Source organism: Solanum tuberosum, unplaced genomic scaffold (genome assembly GCF_000226075.1).
Source record: "Solanum tuberosum cultivar DM 1-3 516 R44 unplaced genomic scaffold, SolTub_3.0 scf00196, whole genome shotgun sequence".
Taxonomy (NCBI): domain Eukaryota; kingdom Viridiplantae; phylum Streptophyta; class Magnoliopsida; order Solanales; family Solanaceae; genus Solanum; species Solanum tuberosum.
Genome location: NW_006239123.1, coordinates 451,762 through 463,460, shown reverse-complemented (window position 1 = coordinate 463,460; position 11,699 = coordinate 451,762). Strand labels below are relative to the sequence as shown.

The following is an 11,699-nucleotide window of genomic DNA, read 5'->3' as shown; positions in this document are numbered from 1 at the left end:
GTTCAAGTCTTAGCTCAAAATATTTCGGGGGTGTTACACCGAGAATGCAATAGAGAAGGAAGCGGAGATAACTCAAAAAGTTATTCCCATGCCTAGACGTCCACCCCCTTTCCCACAGAGGTTAGTGAAAAAGACTGAAGAAGGCAAATACGGCAAGTTTATTAGTATGTTGAAGCAGCTTTCCATCAATGTGCCATTGATAGAAGCTTTGGACCAAATGCCTAGGTATGCGAAGTTTATAAAGGATTTGGTAACTAAAAAATGGGCCTTGAGTTTTGAAGATGATGATAAGTTGCAACATTATAGTGTTATTGCTATAAGGTCCCTTGTGAAGAAGAAGGATGATCCTGGGGCTTTCACTATTCTTTGTACCATTGGGTTGCTACATTTTGCAAAGGCTTTGTGTGATTTGGGTGCTAGTATCAATCTGATGCCATTGGCTATTTACAAGAAGTTGGGTTTTGGGGATCCAAAACTGAACGCGATGCGACTGCTTATGGCCGATAGAACTATAAAGAACCCCATTGGTGTGCTCCAAGATGTACTAGTGAAAATGGAGTCTTTTATCTTTTTGACGGATTTTGTGACACTGGATTGTGATGTTAATTTTGAGGTTCCCATTATCCTTGGAAGACCATTCCTAGCCCCTTGGCGTGCCTTGGTTGATATGGAGAAAGAGCAGATGAAGTTTCGATTGAACAATGAAGAGGCAACATTAAACATCTCTAGATCTATGAAGCAGAGTTGTGAGCTCAAATCGGTATCTATGGTGACACATATTGTAGAGAGTGGTTCTAAGGTGTCTATTGAAGAGAGGTTGGGTGTTGATACACTAGCAACGGTAATGATGAACTTCGATAGTGATGGTATTGAAGACTATGATGAATTAGTCGCCGCACTTGATATGTTTGAATTACGTTCAAAACCAAAACGATTGGAGCTAGACATAAAAAATCGCGACTCTCCACCTGCTAGACCGTCTGTTGAGGAGGCACCGAAATTGGAGCTTAAGGCTCTACCATCATAATTGAGGTATGTATTCTTGGGAGAGATGGTACTTTACCGGTCATCATTGCAGCAGATTTGAATATGGCATAAGTTTAGGTATTGGTTTCCGTGTTGAAGAGGTTTAAGCAACCTATTGGGTGGACTATTGCGGACATTATTGGGATTCCTCCTGGTATTTTTTCTCATAAAATTCAACTCATGCCGGATCACAAGCCTAGTATTGAGCACCAGAAGACTAAATCCACCTATGCAAGAGGTAGTTAAGAAGGAAATCATCAAGTGGCTGGATGCTCGAGTTATTTATCCCAATGCAGATAGTAGTTGGGTGTGTCATGTTCAGTGTGGGATTATTGTGGTACCTAATGAGAGAAAGGAGTTTGTTCTGATGCAGCCCGTGATTGGATAGAGAGTCTGCATGGACTACCAGAAATTGAATGCTTGGTAAGAAAAGGACCACTTCCCTACTCCATTCATGGATCAAATGCTGGATCGACTTGCTGGTAAGGGTTGGTATTGTTTTCTCGATGGTTATTCGGGCTACAATCATATTTCCATAGCTCCGGAAGACCAAGAGAAGACCACCTTCACTTTCCCTTATGGGACTTTCTCCTTCAAACGAATGCCATTTGGATTGTGTAATGCTCCTACGACCTTTCAGCGTTGAATGATGTCAATATTTTCTGATATGGTGGAGGACACTATTGAGGTCTTTATGGATGATTTCTCTAAGGTAGGTGATTCTTTTGATCGTTGTCTTGACAATTTGGCCGAGGTGCTTAAATGTGTGAAGAGTGCAATCTTGTGCTAAATTGGGTGAAGTGCCACTTCATGGTAAAAGAAGGGATAGTTCTGGGTCATCGGATTTCCAAGAAGGGTATCGAGATTGATAGAGCGAAAGTTGAGGTAATAGAAAGCCTTCCACCACCTATCTTTGTTAAAGGTGTTAGGAGTTTTCTTGGGCATGTAGGTTTCTATTGGAGGTTCATCAAGGATTTCTCCAAAATTGCACATCCATTGGTCAAACTGCTCGAAAAAGAGTATAAGTTTGATTTTGATGATGCTTGTCTGAGAGCATTTGGAGAGTTGAAGGAAAAGCTAGTTACTGCACCTATCATTATTTCGCCGGATTGGGGACAACCGTTTAAGGTAATGTGTGATGCGAGTGGAGTGGCGCTTGGCGTGGTATTGGGACAGAGGTGAGAGAAGATTCTTCATCCTATTTATTATCCTAGCAAAGCTCTAAATATGGCTCAAAATAACTATATAGTGACTGAACAAGAGCTTCTTGAGTGGTTTTTACATTCGAGAAATTTTGATCCTACTTGCTTGGTACTAAGGTCATTATGCATACTCACCATTCTGCATTGAGGTATTTGATGGCTAAGAAGGATGCAAACCCGAGGTTGATTAGATGGGTATTATTGCTGCAAGAGTTTGACTTTGTGATGAAAGATAGAAAGGGGACAGAAAATCAGTTTGCCGATCATTTGTCTAGATTGGAGGAAGAAACTATGCTCAAGCTTGGTGATAGGGCTGAATTTAATGATGCTTTTTCGGATGAACAGGTATTGGTTGCTTCTCATTATTAGATTCCTTGGTTCGCAGACTTTGCTAAGTATTTGGCAAGTGATCTGGTGCCATCGGATTTGTCTTTTCACTAAAGAAAAAAGTTTATGCATGATGTGAAGAAGTTCTTTTGGGATGAACCTTATTTGTATTGTAGTTGTGCTTATGAGATTATTCATATCTGTGTTCCCGAGGTCGAGATGTTGAGTATACTAGAGGCGTGCCATTCATCGCCTGTTGGTGGGCATCATAGTGGTATTCGGACTACGCATAAAATTTTGTAGTGTGGGTATTACTGGCCTACCATCCACCAAGATGCTCATGATTTCACCAAGTCTTGTGGCCGTTGCCATAGAGAAGGAGGAATGTCAAAGAGGCAAGAGATTCCTATGAATCCTATATTGGTGATAGAAGTTGTTTGATGTATGAGACATTGATTTTATGGGTCCATTTGTGAGTATACATGGGATGAAGTATATTCTTGTTGCAGTTGATTATGTGTCGAAGTGGGTGGAAACAATTGCGCTTTCCAACAATGAAGGTAAAAGTGTCACTGCATTCTTGAAAAAGAATATTTTCTCCAGATTTGGTACACCTAGGGCGATTATCAGCTATGGAGGATCCCACTTTTGTAATAATTTGTTCAAGGCGTTACTTGAGAGATATGGCATCCGCCATAATGTAGCCACTCCTTAGCATCTGCAGTCTAGTGGGCAAGTTGAAGTGTCCAACAGAGAGATCAAGTAGATTTTGGCAAAGACTGTGAATGCTAACAAAATGGATTGGTCAAGGAAGCTAGATGATGCTCTATGGGCCTATCACACCGCATTCAAGACTCCCATAGGTATGTCCCCCTACCAACTTGTATATGGGAAGTCTTGCCATTTGCCGATAGAGCTAGAGCATAAGGCTATATGGGGGATAAAGAAGCTAAATTTTGATTAGGGCGCCGCATTAAATCAAAGAATGAGTGACTTAAATGAGCTTGATGAGTTTCGCCTAAGAGCTTATGAAAGTTCAGCCTTGTACAAGGAGAAAATGAAGAAGTATCATGATCAAAGCATTGAAAAGCGAGAATTTGTTGTAGGTGATCATGTGCTTCTATTCAAGGTGCGCTTGTTTCCGGGCAAGCTCAAGTCCAAGTGGACCGGGCCATTTTTAGTCACTCAAGTGCTCCCACATGGAGTAGTGGAGCTTGAAAATTGTGAGGGAACAAGGTTCAAAGTAAACGGGCAAAGGATTAAGATCTATCCGGGAAACGCAGAAAGTGTGCAAGAAGTTGTTGAGGCCTACTATCTTGATGAAGTGTGAGTAATCAAGAGGCCTGCGTCGTGCCGCGACGTTAAATTAAGTGCTGCTTGGGAAGCAACTCAAGATGTACAATCTAGCCGACTATATGTTTTTCTTTTTGGTTTAGTAGTTTCCTTTGTTTAGTTGCTTTTCTATATTCCTTTAGATAGGTGCTTTATTTTTTTTAAAGTGTTGGCTAGATATAGCATAGGGTCCGTGTCTACAAAGTGTCCAGAAAATGTAAAAAGAAAGGCCTAACGGTTGCTATATGTGCAGGGTTGAAAAGAAAAATCTGCAGAAAAAGTCTGTTGCAGAGATCTACGGACCCTATCTACGGTCTGTGGTTCATTCCACCGACCGTGAATGGCGTCCATAGATCCCAGGTATGTTTCTCTAAATTTTCTAAGTGTGAGGGTGACCTACTGATCCCATCTACGGACCGTAAGTCGACCCACGGACCGTAGATGGGGTCTCGTGGGTCCAAACCCTAGTTCTGCCTTACCCGACCCGGACTCCTTTTAAATAAAATTCCCCCATTTGCAAATCATTTCCCACTTCTAATATTACCTCCTAACTGTTTATAAACCCATAAAATTCCTAAAATCCCTCCATATTACCACCACTCACCCTGTAATCATTGTACATTCATCCTCCCATTTCCCAAATCACTCTCCTTTCCCCATAAATCTCGTCATCCCTATTTTCAGAGTTCTGGTGTCCGGGTTCGGCGTGAAAGGCGAGTTAAAGGTTGTTGGAAGTCTAGAGTCATCACACAATCACCCACTTCTGTTTCTTGTAAAGTAATCGACTTTCCCTTCACTTTGAATTTCAATTCATAGTTGTGTTAGAAAGTTAGGAAATGGTTCTTGACCTTGGGTTGTTAGTATATGAAATTGTATGATAAAATAAACTTAGAATCACCCTTGGGACGATAGATTGTGATTGTAGTGTCGTTATCATCAGTGCAATAATAGTCTAAATGCAAGTTTCGACTTAGGGTTCCTAGTCTTGTATGCAATACTTGTCAAAAACTAAGTAATTGGAACCCTTAGAATGACGAACTAGCATAAATTGTGTTAAAATGCATGATTAGACTAAGGGAAATTGTGTAAATTGGTTAAACATTGTTTCGAATCAAAGCAAGTCTGTACCTGGCACATACCTAATCTACGAGACCCTGTCTACGAACCGTAGGTCAATCTACGGACCATAGATCAGGTTCGTGGTTGGTCGCACATAGAAATTTCACTAAGTGTGAAACCACGAAGGTGGACTACGGTCTGTAGGTCAATCTGCGGACCGTTCTGAACATCTGTGGTTCCCATCAGAGGCCACTTATTTGGGACTTCTGATCTATGAAGGGGATCCACGGATCGTAGGTCCACCTACATACCGTAGATACCCACCGTAGGTGGCCTTTGAAGCCACTGTCTGAATTTTTTTTTGTTGTTTCCCTTTTGGTTCGTTCTTAGTTCTAAGAATTTTTCGAGTGTGTTATGGGTTTATTTTGGTACTAATTATAGATTCACAGGTACCATGGCTCCTAAGAAACAAGTAACCGACACAAAGAGGGGCAAAACAAAATCCGTGGCACCAACTTTTAGGCTGATTAATGAAGACACAAATGCGGAGAAGGATCCCCCATATGTTCCACCGACCATAAGGACATCCCCTACTGCACCTCGTGCTACACAGAATCAATCTCGGCAGGTTTTCACCGACATAGTCACTATTTCTCAGTCTGATGAGGAGAACACACTAATCGGAGCTAGTTCTGCTTCTGGCTCTACGACTGGTTCTACTTTCGGCTCTGAGTCCGCCTCTACTTCCGGCTTCGGTTCTAGATTTGCCACAGGCCCAAGTTTGCAAAGCCAAGCTTCCTTGTCTGATGAGGCTATTAGTTTGGGGATGGTTTCTGTGCCACCAAACATAGACCCTCATTCGGTTGCTGAGGAGCCTAATAGGTGGTGTAGAGAGGGTCAATGGAAGATATACAGAGACGCCTTGATGTGGAATGAGAAGAGGGTGAAGGCCCGACAAATCACTGAGGAGCGCAGAGTTCTTATGGGGAGCCTACACACCATACCCGACATCCACTGGCTCTTCCAAAAATACAAGTTCGATTGGATGGCTCGGAACCCCGGGACTGATAGCGAGGAGATTGTGAGGGAGTTCTATGCTTCCAATGCTGCCACACTTCGGGAATCTATCGATAGACGGGCCAAGCCCATGGCCCAGGACCCACTCACTTCCACGACGTGGCCCACAGATTGCGTGCCCCCATTAGGAGCATATTTAATAGTTGATGTGGAGCAGATACAAGGTGATGATCCTTCCCCTCCAGCCCACATTAATGATACCCCGGGCTCCCCATCTCAAGCTGCCAGTAGGGCTCCTAGCTCGTCCAGAGCCACCCCACCTTCTGGAGCTACTGTTGTACCCTTGGCCCGAGTTCAGATATTGGAGTCACAAATGGCCACACTGTTCATCATGTGAAGCCATGGATGCAGAAGTCTATTGCAGAGTCCGAGGCAAGAATGGAGACCATGATGGGACAAAAGGTCCAGGTCATTCATAAGCGCCTGGATACCTTCGAGTTGAGAGTCCTTGAGCGACCAGCCCCTGCTACAGATCTGTACTCTTTTCGGACTGAGTTAGACAGTCTTCAGGCCGACCTTGATGCATTTATTGCCCTACCCACAGATGAGACACAGTCTGCACATAATGTATTAGTTGATGATACAGTGCTTGGTGCTTTACTCAGCGAGGAGATAGAACAGCCTTAGCCGACCCATGCCTGAAGGAAGAGGCATTTCTGACACTAATGAGGAGGCCCAAGCAAAGAAGCGGGAGGGTCAGCAGAATGAGAAGGCTACAAAGGCTTCCATTAAAGATGTGGAGATGCGCCAGCAGAGGGCTCGTGAGAGTATTATTGGAGCCTCAAGTTCTAGGCCCACCATTGAGGCCATGATTGTTGTGGGAAATGATGTTATCACCAATGATGGTGCAATTAGAGTGACTGATAGCACTAATGATGGTGTAGTTAGACTAACTGATAACACTAATGATGGTGCTATGATAAAGGATGTGGGCACTAAGGGTGACCCAAGTGTTGTTCCAACGGGCTCCGGGAAACCGAACCCACCCGCTTGTTAAGGTCTTCGGCGCATTTGCACCACAGGTTGGCTTCACCTTCACCCTACTCTTTATTGCTTATTTTTGTGCGTTGGGGACAATTGCGCTCTATTTTGTTGGGGGTGGGGTAAATGGATTGTGAGTGATAGGGTGAAGGCTCAGTATCCCAACTGATAATCCTCTCTTGGGGTTTTCTTGCCTGTGTTCTTTTTCCCCAAGAGATTGCTTTAATTTCTGTTGAACCGGCATGTGTTAGGAATGTATGTGTAGAAGCATGAGAAAGAATGAAACATGATGGCATAGTTATTAATAAGAAATGATCCCCGTCCAAAATTTGTGATATGTGCTAGAATCTGTAGGGTAGAATGAGTTGAATGTGTTGGCTCTGAGTATGACATGATAAAGAAACAACTTGACCACATGACTTAAGCTAAAACTTGAACTGGGTAATTGTTAACCTTATAATGTGACAATGTGCCAAGAGTGTGTGAGAATGGTTGATTTTTCAGACAGTTGTGTGCCAATCTAGAACTTGCCCCGTTGGTCCTGCTAGGATAATCTAGGCTAGAAGCTAGGAAGTGATTATAGGTCATTGTACAAATTAGTCCACTTGAGCCTAAAATTATCTAACCAAATGATAGCATTATTCCATTTTGATCCAAATATTTGAGCCTGAAATTGACCAATTCTTTTGATTCACCTAACTCACCTTCCCTTAAAAACATTGTCTTGGCCCCGGTCCCTCCTTGGACATATGCACCTTGCCTTAGGCCAAAAGACTAAGTTAAGGGTGGCTAAGCCTAAAAGTTACCTTGATCTTGGCCCTGGTCCGACATCGGACATTGTGAACCTCAACTAATGCAAAATGCATAAGTTGAGGGTGGCTATGAAAAAGGAAACCAAATTACAAAAAAAGGCTATGGAAAGAGTTTGGTGTTGAAAAGAGAAAAAATATGAAAGAGGATGTGACTTTGTACAAAAGAAAAGTGTTGAAAGAAATAAAAGAAAAGGAAAGTGAAAGAAAAAGAAGAAAGTGAAAAATAAGAGTCAAAAAATCAAAAGTCACATCCATGTTGCAAAGAAATAAGGGAAAGAGTAAGCTAAAATGGAAGGATGCCAAGAATAGGTCAAGGAAGATGTAAAAAGCCAATATAATTTCAAGGAGGGCATAAAGTCACTAAAAAGTACCCAAATGTACCACACCTGAACTTGAGCCTACGTTACAAGCTAAGAAAGTCCTATAGTGATCCAAGCAACTAGTTTAGAGAGTCTAAGAAGTAAAAATAAGGGAAAGCCTATGGTATTGAGCACTAAATGTACTTGAAATTACTTCTGAGCTTCAGTGTAGAATGAATCCTTGTACTCAAAATTATATTCATTATGTGAAAAAGGGATTTTGTTTGAAGTGAGAGCACTAGTTGCATTGTCGGAAAGTTGGTACCTTGGTGATAGCAAAACAGTGTATGTTGTGTGTTGATTGGTCGATCTTTGTCATATTTTGATCCACATGAGTTAGCTTGTTGAGTCTAAGAGAAAAGACTTGCACTAGAAAAGAGAGTCGGGATAGAGAGCCATGTGATTTCTTGTGCTTGGATGGTTGCTTCTATACAAGTGTCGTTAAGAGTCTTAGTGCGTCGCTTGAGGACAAACAACGAATTTAAGTTGAGGGTGTTGATATACCGTGAGTTTACGGTGTTTTTAATACATTTCACTTAAAAGTTGTGTGTGTCTAGGGCCATTTTGTAATGTTTTAATGTATTTTTATCAGCCTCATAGGTCGACTGGGCAAGAAAAGAAAAAGTAATATGAAATTGGAGAATCTAAAACACTACCAGAAACAGGAACGAGAAATCTAACAGGTATGCATACGAGTGTACTAGCACAGAAAGAAAAGGAGAATAACTAACTAAATCTGACTAAGCTCCCATAAACCTGACAAGTACACTCGTGTACAAGATAAAAGTAAAACCCGAGTGGACTCCCATAAGCCCGATAGGTACAAAGAAGAGTTTAGAACGGAATAAGAGGACCTGACGAAATTTCCAAGATTTCCATAACTTTTTGTAGACTCAAACCGAGCCAATCCATATGCCTGAAGCTCATCCAAAACTTTTAGGGGGTTAAGGACTTGAACCGAATTGAAGATGGAGGATCAAGGACTTGAACATAGATTTTGAGTAACCGTGGACTTGAACTAGGTCTAAGGATAATATTGACCTTGGAGCACGTCTAAATATGACCAAGGCCTTGAACGAGGTGAAAGTAGCTTTGGATTTTAACCAAGTTGTAAGAAGCGGTGGACTTGAACCATGGCTAAAGAAAGCCAAGACTTGAACCAAGGCTATAATACCAAGTCGAGGACTTGAACCACGCCTGGTGGAGTGAATTGGGGTCTTGAACCACGAATAGAGGTTAATCGTCTAGAAATAGGATCAGTAGCCAACCGTGCATCACAGGGAGTACTCCCAATCTGAGCGCCATCAGTAAATCATTCCATCCCGAACCATATCCAACCAGGACCGATGAACCAGAACCAACAGAAATAGAGGATTTATGGATATATGGTTCCAAGAGAGGTGTTACTGCTTAGCTAAGGCCCAAACTATCAGACTCAAGTCTGCTACATCAGTCTATAGGGAGCTAAGCCGTCCGAAGTGAATACGGAGAGATCACAAGGACTAACGGCTCCAAAAGGACACAATTCTATGGAAATCACTAGACTAACCTAGAATAAGGCCAAACATGCTTCAAAGATATTCACCAATCACAAAAAAGGCACACCATAATGTGAGGATGATCAACAAATACAATAGACATGCTTCAACCGCTCGAAATACCCGAAAAGTAGCCTAAGGCATGAATTCTTGGAATTTAATATGATTAACCACCAATTCAAGCCCAAATTCATACAAAATCAACATACAATAAATTAATCATTCTCAATCTAAGGAGAGGGAAGTCATAGCCTACTTGTAGGCCGACCGTCCGCGCTCCAAATCATGTTGTCAGATATTCCCCGTTCAATACGGCCTCGGAACGCTGCCGCACTATCAAAAATAGAATCACAACACCAATATGATTGTTTTAACACAAAAATCACTTTTTTGGAGAGGGACCAAAAATCGGGTGTAAAATGGGATTGTGGGACCCGTACTAGAAAACCCAAAATTGACTTTGTGAAAAATTTCATTTTACCTCCCAAAACTTGTGTCCCAAAACAAAACACAATTCGGGGCTCGAAACAGCCTAGAATCTGCCCATGCATTTAAATAACCATTAAAGCTAAAGGAAGAGATAGGACAACAACTAAAACTCAAATATTACCTAGAATGGAGGTCCCCCAACAGTCCCTGAGCACTCCAATGTGTAGCCACGTAAATTTCAAGCAACTGATAAGCCCAAATTAGACCTCTCTAAAGAAGTATAATTAGCGGTCGTTGTCAAATAAAGGACCTAACTTTTAGGTTAGGGTCGATCCCACGAGGAATATGGTTTAGACTTAGGCTACCTTACGATTATTTATGTTTAGTCAAACTACTTCCAAAAAAAGGGGGAATTATAAAGAAAATAATAGTTGATTGATTTAAAGTAACAAGTTATCACAATTCACAGTTGGGATTATCAATATGAGATGAAAACTCGGGTACATGTGTTCCCCACAAGTTCTTAACGCAGTAATTCCAATAATAATAACTTTATCCTAGTGTTAACATGCAAGGTTGGTAAGCTATGTAGCTCCTAAGTGACTGGTCCTCCAAATAGGAAATTTCACCATGCAACTTGGTCCGTCTATGGGTGTATTCTTTACTAACCCTTACCCTTAACACCATATTAGCCTTTAGAGTAAGTGGGTAAGGCTATTAGATAGCGGATTATCACGTCTAAATCTCTTTTGTTTACACCCTTTCTCATTCGTTACCTCCTTGTTCAGGAATGTAGGAATGAGGCGAGTTCTAATGTTGCATACCCTTAGAAAGCATTCTAAACGAAGTATTAACAATACATGCATAAACATTATTCAAGACTTACTTAGTTATTGGTTTTACATTGTTAATTACTAATGGTTCCCACAACCCTAGTTGTGGATTTAGCTATTCATGCTTGAGTTATCACAATTCATATTTGAGTTTGGAATAAAAATCATGAACTTAAAATTGGAATAGATGAAATCTGAAATCTTGAATTGAATAACCAAAGCAAATTGCATAAATACACTTTAAGAATTAAATGCTAAAGAGTTTGCAAAATCATTCCCAAAGCTAAAAGTGATGTCTCACAAAAGGTCTAACAACCCAAAAACCAAAAATACAAGTTATATTTATAGAAACCAAGTAGGAAAAGAAAACCTAGGAAAATCTGGTTTCAGCAGCTTCGATCGACGGCAGCCACACCACGGTCCGAGATTCAATCAACGGCCCATGGTTAGCTACGTGGTTTTGCCGTTGGCCAAAATCTTGTGGTGCCAAAATGGCCCATAGATCTATGCATGGTCCGACATGTTTCTCTGTTGTTCAAGTACTAGAACTTCTTTTCTCTGAATCAAATGACAAGAATCATCCACGGTCCGACACTCAGACTATGGGGAATCGTTATCCTTCATGGTTCCACCCTTGGTGAGACTTCCTTAAATACTCCACCTACGGCCTCATCTACAACACTTCAAGTAAACGACAGCTCATGGATGGGCTCGTCTGTTGTCA

General features: G+C 41.5%; 1 protein-coding gene across 1 annotated transcript; it reads left to right on the top strand.

Annotated features, from left to right (window-relative positions):
• The first annotated feature begins 217 nt into the window (after positions 1-217).
• Positions 218-1,414, top strand: LOC107062106 (uncharacterized). Its single transcript, XM_015312337.1, has 2 exons — positions 218-1,012; positions 1,349-1,414. Exons 1-2 carry the CDS (start codon positions 218-220, stop codon positions 1,412-1,414), a joined length of 861 nt encoding a protein of 286 aa, XP_015167823.1.
• The last annotated feature ends 10,285 nt before the right edge of the window (positions 1,415-11,699 follow it).

Bases quoted from the DNA above. Each gene is read 5' to 3' on its own strand.
- LOC107062106 (XM_015312337.1), top strand. From the start codon at position 218: ATGCCTAGGTATGCGAAGTTTATAAAGGATTTGGTAACTAAAAAATGG. The intron at 1,013-1,348 runs GCTCTACCATCA...TGTCATGTTCAG, and splicing joins CACCGAAATTGGAGCTTAAG to TGTGGGATTATTGTGGTACC.